Source organism: Coregonus clupeaformis, chromosome 40 (genome assembly GCF_020615455.1).
Source record: "Coregonus clupeaformis isolate EN_2021a chromosome 40, ASM2061545v1, whole genome shotgun sequence".
Taxonomy (NCBI): Eukaryota; Metazoa; Chordata; class Actinopteri; order Salmoniformes; family Salmonidae; genus Coregonus; species Coregonus clupeaformis.
The window spans coordinates 23,079,963-23,096,708 of NC_059231.1; the positions used below are offsets into that span (position 1 = coordinate 23,079,963).

The 16,746-nt window shown below is 45.7% G+C and overlaps 1 protein-coding gene across 2 annotated transcripts in view; it reads left to right on the forward strand.

Moving 5' to 3' along the window:
- The window catches only part of LOC121571657 (vang-like protein 1), a 40,883-nt gene that overhangs the window by 15,693 nt on the left and 8,444 nt on the right, over window positions 1-16,746 (forward strand). For both annotated transcript variants that reach the window (XM_041883249.2, XM_041883250.2), the window contains exons 2-3: window positions 5,091-5,334; window positions 5,949-6,123. In XM_041883249.2, coding sequence (XP_041739183.1) covers window positions 5,282-5,334; window positions 5,949-6,123 — 228 coding nt within the window. In that variant the 5' untranslated portion in view covers window positions 5,091-5,281. The remainder of the gene's footprint in view (window positions 1-5,090; window positions 5,335-5,948; window positions 6,124-16,746) is intronic.

Here is a 16,746-nt window from a genome sequence, read left to right on the forward strand (position 1 = left end):
AAAATCAATGATAGCCTATTGTATAAATAATAGAACGAAAATTAACTTAACTTTTAAGAGATCTGATTTTTTGTTTACACGTAGTACACCATCATGCTTTCGGGATACGTGTCTTTTCAGATTCCACAATTATTCCTTAGTTGTGGACACTACATCACCGCACTCCCTCTCTTGCTCTTGGTCCTCCACATCTTTGTAAGTCACCTTGATTTTGCACCTGTGTGTTTTATCAGTTTCTTTCTGAAAATATTAAGCGAACTCCATGACAGTAGCTAAGCAATAGGCTATAGCAGCACACAAGTAGTCTATAAATGCATGCTGGGCCGGGCATGCCCTGAGCTCGAGAAGTGAGTGCTACTGGAGCAAAACTGGAGTGGACGAGAAGGCCGAAGCTCCAGCCTTTGGGAAACTCGCTCCGCGCTCCAGTCAAATTGGGCACGCTCCGCTCTGCTCCCCTCACATACTCTGGTTTCAACTGGAATTGTCCAACATGAATCGCTAGCTTGATTAGCTTGCTAGCTAGCTTGGTAAAACATGGTTGGCAACAGGCATCATTCTGGCTAGCTAGCTAAATTGTACAGCCAGCATTTTGTCTTTATCTATGCCGTTACAATTACCAAACGTTTGGATAAACAAATCATTTATGAAACCATGATGTGGTGTATGACAGGATTGAATGTTGCATTTACATTTACATTTTAGTCATTTAGCTGACGCTCTTATCCAGAGCGACTTACAGTTAATGAGTGCATACGTTTTCATACTGGTCCCCCGTGGGAATCGAACCCACAACCCTGGCGTTGCAAGCGCCATGCTCTACCAACTGAGCATGTAATGTCAATTGCACATAATGATTATTGCAACCACAGGGAGCCATATGCTTCTATTGTTACCAAGGCAACAGTAGACACTTCCATTCTGGGTGCTCTCTCTCCTTCACTCCATGGTTAGAATTTGATACTGGATTAAAGTTAGCCCCAGAGGGGGTATGTGTGCGTGTGAGTCGTTCCTCACCTTTTTGACTCGTTCATGCATTTTCCAGAGAATTTCTGGTGTGCTTGTGTTTTTATTTAGAAAGTAGAAACCCTCATCATTCTTAGGTTACATACTGCAGATGCTTTCAGCTGCGTTCATTGTATCATATATCTGGAGTCCTTACATTCCTCAGCTAGCCACATGCTAAAAACATGGGTAACACTTCATGCTTCAATATTATTTATTGAGCTGGGCAGTGGGCTTGGCATTGCATCCCATACAGTAGTCATGATATAATATATCATGTTCACTGTTTAACTCAAGGAAAAGAGAGCAGATATCCACACATAGAGGAATCACCATAAACACTGTGAATTTGCATGCTAATTTACTAAGTGTGCTATTTGGGTGTTAATGTGTCCCATTGGTCAAGGAGATCATTTATAAGCAAGGTGATATTTGCATAATTCTGAGACGAGTGGTGGCGATTGGCAGGGAGTTGTCGGGGCAACTGCATGGGGACAGATGAAGATGAAGTGTCACACATGACAGGGTGTGAAGAGTAAAGACCCCTGTCTGGAGCATGAATCACGCCAGAGCTGGGGTAACGGGGTTGGAGGGTTATAGTATGTGACTGCTGCCTCCAGTTTTGAGGAGTGAGAAAGAAGGGGCAAGACATGCTCAGTGACTCACACTCAAACACATGCACATACAGTGAGGGAAAAAAGTATTTGATCCCCTGCTGATTTTGTACATTTGCCCACTGACAAAGAAATTATCAGCCTATAATTTTAATGGTAGGTTTATTTGAACAGTGAGAGACAGAATAGCAACAAAAAAATCCAGAAAAACGCATGTCAAAAATGTTATAAATTGATTTGCATTTTAATGAGGGAAATAAGTATTTGACCCCCTCTCAATCAGAAAGATTTCTGGCTCCCAGGTGTCTTTTATACAGGTAACGAGCTGAGATTAGGAGCACACTCTTAAAGGGAAACTCCAAACTCTCCACCATGGCCAAGATCAAAGAGCTCTCCAAGGATGTCAGGGACAAGATTGTAGACCTACACAAGGCTGGAATGGGCTACAAGACCATCGCCAAGCAGCTTGGTGAGAAGGTGACAACAGTTGGTGCGATTATTCGCAAATGGAAGAAACACAAAAGAACTGTCAATCTCCCTCGGCCTGGGGCTCCATGCAAGATCTCACCTCGTGGAGTTGCAATGATCATGAGAACGGTGAGGAATCAGCCCAGAACTACACGGGAGGATCTTGTCAATGATCTCAAGGCAGCTGGGACCATAGTCACCAAGAAAACAATTGGTAACACACTACGCCGTGAAGGACTGAAATCCTGCAGCGCCCGCAAGGTCCCCCTGCTCAAGAAAGCACATTTACAGGGCCGTCTGAAGTTTGCCAATGAACATCTGAATGATTTAGAGGAGAACTGGGTCCAAAATCGAGCTCTTTGGCATCAACTCAACTCGCCGTGTTTGGAGGAGGAGGAATGCTGCCTATGACCCCAAGAACACCATCCCCACCGGCAAACATGGAGGTGGAAACATTATGCTTTGGGGGTGTTTTTCTGCTAAGGGGACAGGACAACTTCACCGCATCAAAGGGATGATGGACGGGGCCATGTACCATCAAATTTTGGGTGAGAACCTCCTTCCCTCAGCCAGGGCATTGAAAATGGGTCGTGGATGGGTATTCCAGCATGACAATGAACCAAAACACACGGCCAAGGCAACAAAGGAGTGGCTCAAGAAGAAGCACATTAAGGACCTGGAGTGGCCTAGCCAGTCTCCAGACCTTAATCCCATAGAAAATCTGTGGAGGGAGCTGAAGGTTCGAGTTGCCAAACGTCAGCCTCAAAACCTTAATGACTTGGAGAAGATCTGCAAAGAGGAGTGGAACAAAATCCCTCCTGAGATGTGTGCAAACCTGGTGGCCAACTACAAGAAACGTCTGACCTCTGTGATTGCCAACAAGGGATTTGCCACCAAGTACTAAGTCATGTTTTGCAGAGGGGTCAAATACTTATTACCCTCATTAAAATGCAAATCAATTTATAACATTTTTGACATGTGTTTTTCTGGATTATTTTGTTGTTATTCTGTCTCTCACTGTTCAAATAAACCTACCATTTAAAATTATAGACTGATAACCTCCCGAGTGGCGCAGCGGTCTAAGGCACTGCATCGCAGTGCTAGCTGTGCCACTAGAGATCCTGGTTCGAATCCAGGCTCTGTCGCAGCCGGCCGCGACCGGGAGACCCATGGGGCGGCGCACAATTGGCCCAGCGTTGTCCAGGGTAGGGGAGGGAATGGCCGGCAGGGATGTAGCTCAGTTGGTAGAGCATGGCGTTTGCAACGCCAGGGTTGTGGGTTTGATTCCCACGGGGGGCCAGTATGAAAAATACAAAAAATTATGTATGCACTCACTAACTGTAAGTCGCTCTGGATAAGAGCGTCTGCTAAATGACTAAAAATGTAAAAAAAATAAAAATGTATCTTTGTCAGTGGGCAAACGTACAAAATCAGCAGGGGATCAAATACTTTTTTCCCTCACTGTAGACAATTACAGTATGTATGAGTCGGTTAACTATTCTATATCCTGCACGCAACCATGTTCTCATGCACTGTATGTGTGTTTGGTGTATGTGTGTGTATATGTAAGACTCATCACAGAGGATCAAGCTGTCTAGTCTATGATGTGATGTGATGACCTGATGTACAGTGCATTCGGAAAGTATTTAGACCCCTTGACTTTTTCCACATTTTGTTACGTTATAGCCTTATTCTAAAATTGATGAAATTGTTTTTTTTTTCTTCATCAATCTACACACAATACTCCATAATGACAAAGCAAAAACATATTTGTAGACATTTTTGCAAAAAAAAAAAAGTAAGTATTCAGACCCTTTACTCAGTACTTTGAAGCACCTTTGGCAGCGATTACAGCCTTGAGTCTTCTTGGGTATGACGCTACAAGCTTGGCACACCTGTATTTGGGGAGTTTTTCCCCATTCTTCTCTGCAAAGCCTCTCAAGCTCTGACAGGTTGGATGGGGAGCATCACTGCACAGCTATTTTCAGGTCTCTCCAGAGTTGTTAGATCGGGTTCAAGTCCGGGCTCTGGCTGGGCCACTCAAGGACATTCAGAGACTTGTCCCCAAGCCACTCCTGCGTTGTCTTGGCTGTGTGCTTAGGGTCATTGTCCTTCAACCCAGTCTTAGGTCCTGAGCGCTCTGGAGCAGGTTTTCATCAAGGATCTCTCTGTACTTTGCTCCGTTCATCTTTCCCTCGATCCTGACTAGTCTCCCAGTCCCTGCCACTGAAAAACATCCCCACAGCATGATGCTGCCACCACCATGCTTCACCATAGGGATTGTGCCAGGTTTCCTCCAGACGTGATGCTTGGCATTCAGGCCAAAGAGTTCAATCTTGGTTTCATCAGACCAGAGAATGTTGTTTCTCATGGTCTGAGAGTCCTTTAGGTGCCTTTTTGGCAAACTCCAAGCGGGCTGTCATGTGCCTTTTACTGAGGAGTAGCTTCCGTCTGGCCACTCTACCATAAAGGCCTGATTGGTGGAGTGCTGCAGAGATAGTTGTACTTCTGGAAGGTTCTCCCATCTCCACAGAGGAACTCTGAAACTCTGTCAGAGTGACCATCGGGTTCTTGGTCACCTCCCTGACCAAGGTCCTTCTCCCCCGATTGCTCAGTTTGGGGGCGGGCAGCCAGCTCTAGGAAGAGTCTTGGTGGTTCCAAACTTCTTCATTTAAGAATGATGGAGGCCACTGTGTTGTTAAGTACCATCCCCAATGATGATGGGATTGGGTTACAAATCATCCTGTCTGTCGTCCTTTACCGTACTCCTCACATCACCTTTAATAACAATGAAATGGAGAATACTTCTGTTAAGATTCTGTCTACCAGGCTGTCTATCGCTATAACACGCTAGCCTCTAATCAACCGAGACAGGCTGGCACGTAACTCCTACATTTGCCTTCCTTTAAGCTTTAGCTGTGGTGTATTTTGTGAATAGGCCTCTGATAGCAAGCACAGAATTGAGCTGTATTTTTGATTGATGACAGACCTCTCTCTCTCTCACAGGTCAATGTGTCGACTAAAGGACCTCTACAGGGTTGTTGTCAACGTAGGTCCCTGACGTCTTCAGTCTGCTGCCAGTCTGTTTAGTTAGTTAACCCATCTCTTCCTGGATCAGACCACCATCAACCTCCTGCATCACACCCAGACACCCTCCTCAGACACCTGGCCAATCGCTGGTTCTGAACAGTGTTACCATGGACACCGAGTCCACCCACTCTGGGTACTCCAACAGATCCAACAGACATGGGTAAGAGCTCAGCTGACTTCATCTCTCGTTCTTTCTTTCCTAATTTCTCTCTCTTTCTGCTCTCTCTCCTCTCTCTGTCTTCTCTCTCTTTCTTTCGCTCTCTCTATATATCCTCTCTCGCTCTCGCTCTCCCCGCTCTCACTCCTCACTCACACGCACGCACGCACACACACACACGAGCGGATGTAATGTCAAGTTGCCAATGAGTTTGTTCAGATCCAGGCCTGTCTGTATCATCAGGGAGATGCTTATGTCTCTATCTGCCACTGAGCAACTGAATGCTGTTTGTCCCCACTGTGTATTGGTTTTTCATTTAAGCCTAGCCTCATGTCGGTTGTTGGAAAAACGTTTTTAAAAAGAGGGGGGGAGAGAGATGAGTGATGGGTAAAGCTCATGGAGTAGGGTTGTCACAGCTGACTGCCTTTAACCTATTTCACTGATTCACTCTGACTTGTTCTGTAAATGAGAGAGGGAGTGTGAGAGACTATTATGAGGGATTGGGCTTTCCTCTCCTCTCTCATTCCAACCTTCACCCGCTTGTTCATTGCCATATTCTTACTGTCTCTGTGTGTGTATGTGTGCGTGTGTGTGCGTGTGTGTGTGTGTGTGTGTAGGGAGCAGAGTCGGCGTGAACGGCGTAAGCTCAGCAGTAAGGACAGCAGCCGGTCGGAGAGGTCTGTGATCATCAACACCCCCTACGGGCCCACTCAAGCCTCCCCCAACCACAACAGCGAGCCCCTGCTAGAAGTCCCTACCTCCGTGGCTGGAGACGAGGCTCCAAGCCTCCAGGTAAGCTCCAACCCAACAAATCAAAACTCACGCAAACCATGGCTAAGTGATTCGAAAAGCCCTGCACAGCTATACTGTACAATACAGCACCTGCTGCACAGCTATACTGTACAATACAGCACCTTGTGCACAGCTATACTGTACAATACAGTACCTGCTGCACAGCTATACTGTACAATACAGTACCTGCTGCACAGCTATACTGTACAATACAGCACCTTATGCACAGCTATACTGTACAATACAGCACCTGCTGCACAGCTATACTGTACAATACAGCACCTTATGCACAGCTATACTGTACAATACAGCACCTGCTGCACAGCTATACTGTACAATACAGCACCTTATGCACAGCTATACTGTACAATACAGTACCTGCTGCACAGCTATACTGTACAATACAGCACCTGCTTACAGGAACCCTATACAAAAGCCATCTCCCAACCAATCTCATTCTCGCAGAGTCAAGCAGAACCCCCACAGGGAACCAGCTGAGTCCTACACCATGCTTTTCTAAACTCAAACAGCTGGGCACATCATAATCACCATAGTGACAGGGTCATAATCACCATGGTGACTAGGGGCCAAATAGGTCAAAGGATTTGCAAATCTCCCCTTGGCCTGTGTGAACTATACTTCCCATTCTTTGTTACTGCATGTGTATGTGTGTTTCTGTGTTGTGTGTGTGTGTGTGTGTAGTAATGTGGTTCTATGTGTAGTCGTGCTGTGTGTGGGTCAGAATGTGTCTTGATTTATATCCAAGTGGTGATTTTAAATCCACATATGGTTATCTCTGGAAGCAAGCCTATGGTTTAGATGCTCTGACAATGGGGTTGTGATTTAGCTTCGGGCTATTGAAGCTAGGGTCAGAAGGCTAGAGACTGGCTATAGAGGGAGATGGATCAGGTGAGCGAGACTGCTGCAGAGAGAGAAGGAGAGAGATGGATAAAGTGAGAGAAAGAGGGAGATGGTGATAGTTGTGTTAGGAGGAGTATACTCTGCCTCTTGCCCTGGGCTCCATTCACAGACTCTCTGACCTACATGGCTTTCTACGTGGAATAATTTTTACATTGTAGAGTAACAGTGAAGACATCAAAACTATGAAATAACACATATGGAATCATGTCGTAACCAAAAAAGTGTTAAACAATTCAAAATATATTTTATATTTGAGATTCTTCAAATAGCCACCCTTTACCTTGATGACAGCTTTGCACACTCTTGGCATTCACTCAACCAGCTTCACCTGGAATGCTTTTCCAACAGTCTTGAAGGAGTTCCCACATATGCTGAGCACTTGTTGGCTGCTTTGCCTTCACTCTGCCGTCCGACTCATCCCAAACCATCTCAATTGGGTTGAGGTCGGGGGATTGTGGAGGCCAGGTCATCTGATGCAGCACTCCATCACTCTCCTTCTTGGTAAAATAGCCCTTAAACAGCCTGGAGGTGTGTTGGGTCATTGTCCTTTTGAATAACAAATGATAGTCCCACTAAGCCCAAACCAGATGGGATGGCGTATCGCTGCAGAATGCTGTGGGAGCCATGCTGGTTAAGTGTGCCTTGAATTCTAAATAAATCACAGACAGTGTCACCAGCAAAGCACCCCCACACCATAACACCTCCTCCTCCATGCTTTACGGTGGGAACTACACATGCGGAGATCATCCGTTCACCCACACCGCGTCTCACAAAGACACGGCGGTTGGAACCAAAAATCTCAAATTTGGACTCCAGACCAAAGGACACATTTCCACCAGTCTAATGTCCATTGCTTGTGTTTCTTGGCCCAAGCAGGTCTCTTCTTCTTATTGGTGTCCTTTAGTAGTGATTTCTTTGCAGTAATTCGACCATGAAGGTCTGGTTCACACAGTCTCCTCTGAACAGTTGATGTTGAGATGTGTCTGTTACTTGAACTCTGTGAAGCATTTATTTGGGCTGCAATTTCTGAGGCTGGTAACTCTAATGAACCTATCCTCTGCAGCAGAGGTAACTCTGGTCTTCCATTCCTGTGGCGGTCAACATGAGAGCCAGTTTCATCATAGCGCTTGATGGTTTTTGCAACTACACTTGAAGAAACTTTAAAAGTTCTTGAAATGTTCCGTATTGACTGTCCTTCATGTCATAAAGTAATGATGGACTGTCGTTTCTCTTAGCTTATTTTTGCAGTTCTTGCCATAATATGGACTTGGTCTTTTACCAAATAGGGCTATCTTCTGTATACCCCACTACCTTGTCACAACAAAACTGATTGGCTCAAACGCATTAAGAAGGAAAAAATTAACTTTTAAGAAGGCACACCTGTTAATTTAAATGCATTCCAGGTGACTACCTCATGAAGCTGGTTGAGAGAATGTCAGGAGGGTGCAAAGCTGTCATCAAGGCAAAGGGTGGCTATTTGAAGAATCTCAAATATAAAACAGTGTCTGTCTGTCCGTCCGTCTGTCTGTCTGACTGTCCGTCTGTCTCATTCCATGTCTCTATGTGTATAGGGATGTTTGACTCAGCCTAGCGTGCTGCTAACATTCCACATTGTGGTGTCATTGGAAGCTTGTCGCTTACAGACCCATTGTCTGCAGTGTTGTTCAGCCACTGTCTACCAACTAGTGTAAAATGTCATCTGTAATCATATCACATTACCATTACAGTGCTGTGCTTCCAAATGGCACCCACCCATCCCTGCCACTGCTTTAAGAGCATTGCTCTTTCAAATGGCTACGGCTAATGCTGATATGCTCTGGCGCAGAGGAATTCACATAGGCTGAGATTAGCCTTAGCATGCAGCCAAACGCCACTCTGAGGAAAGCTGATATGGATAATCCTTAGCATTTGCATGCTTGCCTATGATGTAAGGGTGTATGTGTGTGTGTGTGTGTGTGTGTGCTTGCGTGGGTGTGTGTGTGCGTGTCTGTGAGTACTGTCAGTGTCTCATAGAGATTCATAGAGAGTTTGCCAACAGTGGATGTCAGACGGGTGAGAAGAATGTCATAAGGCAATGTTCTGCGTCATGGCACTGTTGTGTTGTGCCTGAAGGCCTGCTACTGTACTTCACTGGCAGTGTGTCACATGATGCAGGGCTGAGGCTTTTGGAAATAGTGGAAGCAAATAGAATTGGGAATGTCTTTGCTCTTTTGTCCTTTTGTCCTTTTGTCCTCGCAAACACACACACATACATACAGTACAAATGTCAGACAAACCTCTAGCCATACCATTGAGATTCCTTTGTGTGCCACTGAATGTCATTGCTCTTTTGTCCAGTATATCCATGTGACACACACACACACACACGTCAGAAGAACCTCCAGTCATACCAGTAAAGCTCTTTTGTGTGTTGGGTTAGTAGGTTACTGTATGTGTCTGTGAGCGAAGCAAAGCCTGTTAGTCAGTCAGTGTTAGTGTGTGTTGTTGTGTTTAGTGCCATATTATAGTGTAACAGGCCTAACCAGGGCTCTGAATATAATCTATATTCACCCTCCACCAGAGGAGAGGGCTGCCAAGCAAGCACCAAACACCACCCATCTCTCTCTCTCTCTAACCTTCTCTCTCTCCCTTTCTCTTTCTCTCTCCCTCTCTCTTTCTCTCTCTCCCTCTTTCTTTCTTTCTCTCTCTCTTTCTCTCTCTCTCTCTCCTGTAATTGTCTCCCTCATTCTTGCTTTCCTTCTCCGTTTCTCTAACTCTGTCTATCCCGTGTCTGTCTCACTTAGTCTGTGTCTCTGTCCTTCTCTGCCCCCTTCTCTCCCTCTCTGCCTGTCTGTCTGTATAACAGGGTATGCTCTGATTAGTATTGAGATAATCTGTGGGATTAAGCCGCTGAGAGTCAGTCAGTGTAAATGAAGAGCTTTTAGCCTGCATTTGCTCTACCATCGCTACACAGGCTCATTAGTTGTATTTACCATGCTTTAAGAGATGTTAGATAATATACAGGCTGTGTTCACTGATCTTTAACATGGAGATGAGAAGAGTGAGAGCACATTAAGATGATGTATGTAACAATGGGAGAGATCAGACAGGGGCCAGAATTATATAATGATTTAATAGGTTATAGATGTGATTAACACTCTGAGTGCCAGAATTCCATAACTACTAGAATGGCCATGATGGTCATTCTGACCACTGATATTTCAATTGTATAAATATTCCATAATAAATAATTAATTGCTAAATGAATGCATGTATTATGTTAAAATATGTATATAAGATACCTCAGGACACCAAATGCAAATTAGAAAATGTATTGATTGATCCAGAAGCACATAGACTGTAAATACTAAAATAAGATTATAGTGTATTCTCTGACTGTAAGACAACAGTTGCCCGCCCAGCTTGTCCGTCCAAACAACACCTAAACTATATTGAAACTAATTTCACACATCATAATAATAATAATAATAATAATAGATGTGGCCTAAAACAAAATTGAATTAACCACAGACCACGTGTAACCACGTCAGCCCAGAACCTCCACATCTGGCTTCTTCACCTGCGGGATCGTCTGAGACCAGCCACCTGGACAGCTGAAGAATTTCTGCACAAACTGTCAGAAACCGTCTCAGGGAAGCTCATCTGTGTGCTTGTCTTGACCTGACTGCAGTTCGGTGTCGTAACCAACTTCAGTGGGCAAATGCTCACCTTCGATGGCCACTGGCACACTGGAGAACTGTGTTCTTCACGGATTAATCCCGGTTTCAACTGTACTGGGCAGATTGCAGATGGCGTTTTGTGGGCGAGCAGTTTGCTGATGTCAACAGAGTGCCTCATGGTGGGGATATGGTATGGGCAGGCATAAGCTACAGGCAACAAACACAATTGCATTTTATCAATGGCAATTTGAATGCACAGAGATACCGTGATGAGATCCTGAAGCCCATTGTCGTGCCATTCATCCGCCGCCAACACCTCATGTTTCAGCATGATAATGCACGGCCCCATGTCACAAGGATCTGTACACAATTCCTGGAAGCTGAAAATGTCCCAGTTCTTCCATGGCCTGCATACTTACCAGACATGTCACCCTTTGAGCATGTTTGGGATGCTCTGGATCGACATGTACAACAGCGTGTTCCAGTTCCTGCCAATATCCAGCAACTTCGCACAGCCATTGAAGAGGGGTGGGACAACATTCCACAGGCCACAATCAACAGCCTGATCAACTTTATGCGAAGGAGATGTGTTGCGATACATTTACATTTGAGTAATTTAGCAGACTCTCTTATCCAGAGCGATTTACAGTAGTGACTGCATACATTTTAATTTGTACTGGTCCCCCGTGGGAATCGAACCCACAACCCTGGTGTTGCAAGTGCCATGCTCTACCAACTGAGCCACGTGGGACCATCATACATTAGGCAAATGGTGGTCACACCAGATACTGACTGGTTTTCTGATCCACGCCCCTACTTTTTTTTTAAAGGTATCTGTGACCGACCGATGCATATGTGTATTCCCAGTCATGTGAAATCCATAGATTATGGCCTAATGAATTTATTTAAATTGACTGATTTCCTTATATGAACTGTAACTCAGTAAAATCTTGTTGCATGTTGTTTATATTTTTGTTCAGTGTATAATCTCAAAACAGTGTACCCTATATCAGTCCACCAAATCCAAGCAGTTGTATTAGTCTACTCTAGGCCTACTTGGAGTAGGCTACACAGTGAGAGCGTGTGTAATTTACAATGGCAAGACCAAGACGAATGGATGCACAAGCTGCGTTAGCTTTGCTACAAGATGAAAACGACTCAGATGGTGGGGAAGAGTAGATCGTGACATCTCTGATGATTATTATTCTGATTCATGCTGAATGGCTTTCTATATCTGGGAAAGGATCCATATCAGGCAGCAGGTGAGCAAGTGTCAGATAATGTTTTGGATCAGATGGCACGGCTGTACTAGGTGAAAGGATGAACTCACCACTGGCCTGTTGCTGTGTTCTACATAGCCACAACATGCATGACTTGGCTGCTATCAACGCACACGCGTTGTTCAAGCAGTGCATGAACAACACCCATGAGCAGGAGGGAATAGAATAGAATAAAACTTTATTGTCCATCCAGGATGGACATTTTTCTTTGGCATCACCTTACATCAGGGTTCTTCAATTCCGGTCCTGGAGGGCCGAAACACCTCTGTTTTTCATCCTCTCCTTCTAATCAGGGGCTAATTCAGACTTGGGACACCAGGTGAGTGCAATTAACTACCAGGTAGAAATAAAAAACAGAAGTGTTTCGGCCCTCCAGGACCGGAATTGAAGAACCCTGCCTTACATCAAAAGGATCACATACACATACATTCTCACATCATACGCATTTGTCACGGATTCTGCCGAGGCTGCTCCTCCTCCTTGCTCGGGCAGGCTTTGGCGTTCGTCGTCCCCGGAGTACTAGCTACTGCCGATCGATGTTTCGGTGTTTGTCTTGTTTTGTCTGGAGTAGTACACCTGTTGTCCATTATGTTTGATTGTTTAGCCTATAATTTCCCTTGTCTCACGTTTGCTATTTGTGTGTTATTGTTGTATGTCTAAGTCGATGTTCGGCCTTGCTATTTTTCCATATTACGTATATGGTGTTTTTCCCTCCAGTTGTGGGCGTTTGTTTTGCACTTTACATTGAGTAAAGTAGTCTACCTGAATCTCTGTGTCCTGCGTCTGACTTCACTCGCCACGTACACATCACCTTCTGACAGAATAACACACCTTCATGGAGTCAGCAGGATCAGCGGTACCGACGGGGTCATTGGAGGAGCGCGTAAGCAGCCAAGACGCCATGATCCAGAGACTCGGCACCGCCATGCAGGATGTAATGGACACTTTGAGCCGATGGGAAAGAGGAGGTTTGCCCACACCTCCTCCAACAATACCACCACCATCGGCCAGACCCATCGTTCCATCTCCGGAGTCCAGTGGGATTCGGCTCTCGCTCCCGAGGGCTTATGATGGCACCGCGGCCGGGTGTCAGGGTTTCTGCTCCAAGTAGAACTCTACCTGGCAACCATTCACCCGGCCCCCTCGGGATACGAGAGCGTTTCCGCCCTCATCTCCTGTCTGTCCGGCAAGGCATTGGAGTGGGCCAATGCCGAATGGAGGGGAATAGACGCCGCCACCGTCAGTTATGCGGAGTTCTCCCGCCGCTTCAGGGCGGTTTTCGATCATCCCCCAGAGGGGAAAGCGGCGGGGGAGCGTCTGTTCCACCTCAGACAGGGGAAGAGGAGCGCGCAGGAATTCGCACTGGATTTCCGGACTCTGGCGGCCAATGCGGGATGGAATGAGAGGGCCCTCATCGACCACTATAGGTGCAGCCTACGGGAGGACGTTCGCCGAGAGTTGGCCTGCAGGGACACCAACTTAAGCTTCGATCAGTTGGTGGACATGTCGATCCGTCTGGATACCCTGCTGGCTACCCGCGGACGTCCGGAGCTGGGGCCGTCCATTCCATCCCCCAGCACCTCCGAGCCGAGCCCTATGGAGCTCGGAGGTGCTGGTGCTAGAGAGAGTAGGAGAGAGACCCGGAGAGAGGCCGTCCCCTGCACCAACTGTGGCCGTAGAGGACACACTGCGGTTCGGTGCTGGGGAGGGTCTCCTAGGGATCGAGGCAGCAGGTCACGCACTGATGAGTCAATCCAGGTGAGTACGCGCCCAACTCACCCAGAGCTCTCTGTTGTCCACTTGTGTATCCAAGTTGTGTTTCCCCAGGTTTCTTCTCACTCCCAGCATAAGGCGCTAGTCGATTCAGGCGCAGCTGGGAATTTTATTGATCGTAGTTTCTGTTATAGGTTAGGGATTCCCCTCATACCAGTTGATGTGCCCTTCCCTATCCATGCCCTAGACAGCCGCCCTTTGGGGTCGGGATTGATTAGGGAGGTCACGGCGCCACTTAAGATGAAGATGCAGGGGGGTCATGAGGAAATTATACAATTGTATTTGATCGACTCTCCTGCGTTTCCCGTGGTGTTGGGGCTTCCTTGGTTAACTACTCATGACCCCAACATTTCGTGGCAACAGAGGGCTCTCAGGGAGTGGTCTGATCAGTGTGTCGGGCGGTGTATAGGTGTTTCCTTAGGGGCGACAACGGTGGAAAGTCCGAACCAAATGCCCGCACTGCACATTCCTCCTGAGTATAATGATTTGGCACTCGTCTTCAGTAAGAAGAGGGCGACTCAATTACCACCTCATAGACAGGGGGATTGTGCGATAGACCTCCAGGCAGGCGCTGCACTTCCGCGTAGTCATGTGTATCCTCTGTCTCAAGAGGAGACGGCGGCTATGGAGACATACATCGCCGAATCTCTGGGACAGGGATACATACGGCCCTCCACTTCTCCTGCGTCCTCGAGTTTCTTTTTTGTGAAGAAGAAAGATGGAGGTTTGCGCCCGTGTATTGATTACCGTAGTCTCAATCAGATTACCATTAAATACAGTTATCCTCTCCCTCTGATTGCTCAACTGTGCCTGTGGTCAACCAATTACTTTGCTGGCTGTGTTTACTATTCTGGTCAGTTTGCTTTTGCTCCCCACCCTCAGATTACCATACCAGACTGTCATATTGAACGTGAGGATGCTCTCCACCCTCAGACTACCATACCAGACTGTCATATTGAACGTGAGGATGCTCTCCACCCTCAGACTACCATACCAGACTGTCATATTGAACGTGAGGATGCTCTCCTCCCTCAGACTACCATACCAGACTGTCATATTGAACGTGAGGATGCTCTCCACCAAGCTGCTGTACACCCTCTCCAGAACATCCTGGCTGACCCCAAACCCCTTCAATTTCCTGATTAAAAACAGGCGCTGGCTTGCTTTAAAAATAATACAGTCTGCATTTTCTGTAAAACTCAGCATGTTATCAATTTGTGTCCCTAAGTATTTGAAACACTCAACAACCTCCACTGGTTGGTCATTCAGAGAGAGTGGTTGGGACATTGGCAAGTTGTTGCCATTGATGATCAGCTCTTTAAAAAAAAAAATTCACATTGATGTGGAGGGTACTTGACCGGCATCATTCTTGAAGGTTGTTGGTCTGTTTCAAATGACGTAGCATTCTTAAAAAAGAGTCCCACCAGAACCATGTCATCCTCATACTTGAAAGGGCTCACATTGTTTCTTTGGATCTTCATCTCATTAGTGTAGATAGAGAGCAACAACGGTGAAAGGACACACCCCTGTGTTCAGGGTCAGTTCATCAGAGAGGGCCCCATTCATGAGGACCCTCTATGTGCCTTCATCATAAGTCTGGCACATGGGCTACATGAGAGAGGGCCAAGACTCCCGAGTGGTGCAGCGGTCTAAGGCACTGCATCTCAGTGCTTGAGGCGTCACTACAGACCACCTGGTTCGATTCCAGGCTGTATCACAACCGGACGTGATTGGGAGTCCCATAGGGCGGCGCACAATTGGCCCAGCGTCGTCCGGGTTTGGCTGGTGTAGGCCATCATTGTAAATAAGAATTTGTTCTTAACTGACTTGCCTAGTAATATAAAGGTCAAATAAAAAGGCAGTAGCAAAGATTCCACGCGAGCCATTGCGCAAGCCAAATTGTGCACAGCTCCCAGGGAGGAAAAACTGCAAGGTGGGCAGATGCACTCGGAACAGAACCAGACACCTGTTTCAGCTGCAAGCGACTTGTTTGTGCGAAGTGTTGCAATCAAGTGAAGGTGATGAAGATTTGTGGTGACTGTTAGGACAAGGGATAACAGCTAAATGAAATCCAACTGTTGTGTGAAGACTCACACCATACTGTAAACACGAGTGAGGCCACAAATAATGTGTCCAATAACTGACAATAATAGACTATTTTAGACGGCTCTCATACAGTATCAACACTTATTTTCATTATAATGCAGTTTGGGTATTTTTATTTGTTTTGTTGTTTATAAAAAAATAAGATTTTACTGTGTTTCAAAGCACATTATTTTTGTTTCATAGTTGTAACAAAGTCACTCCACCAATAAAATAGATTTTACACTTGAAATTCAGTTTTTTGTGCTTTTTCGTTTTTACAAATAGCCTACACAGTAACATGAACTAATGAAAATGTTGTGTTCTTTCAAATATTTACATGTTGGTATTCTAATGTTACCTAACACCTTCATAAACACAACCAAATTACATTGGCACGAAGGGGGGTCCAATGAGGCCTGGCTTTTCTAGTTAAATTGATTTATTTTTAGACTGGTGGCTATTGGTACTCCTCAAGGCCCGGCTATTCTACTGTTAAAAATGCATACGGTTAAATGAGGATAAAATGCTAAAAGTTTTTGTCTTTTATGATATTTGTCTGAAAGTACTGCTACAGTTTAAAATGCACATATTTAGGAAAAGTCGGGGACAGGTAGGGTCAAGGTGTTTATTGAAATTGGTCAGATTGACCATCTTGGCAGTTCTAGTGTTAAGATGATTTTAAAACAGCTGCCCCTTCTGTGACATCACTCTCTCAAATAGGGGTCACCAGGTTTATGTTTGTCTCCACTCTGTCGCTCTCTCCATCCTTCTCCCCTTCTCTCTCTCTAACATTTTGTCTCTTTCTCACCCCCTCTCTCGTTCACATTTTAGTCATTTAGCAGACGCTCTTATCCAGAGCGACTTACTTAGTGAGTGCTTACATTTTTTTTTTTTCATACTGGCCC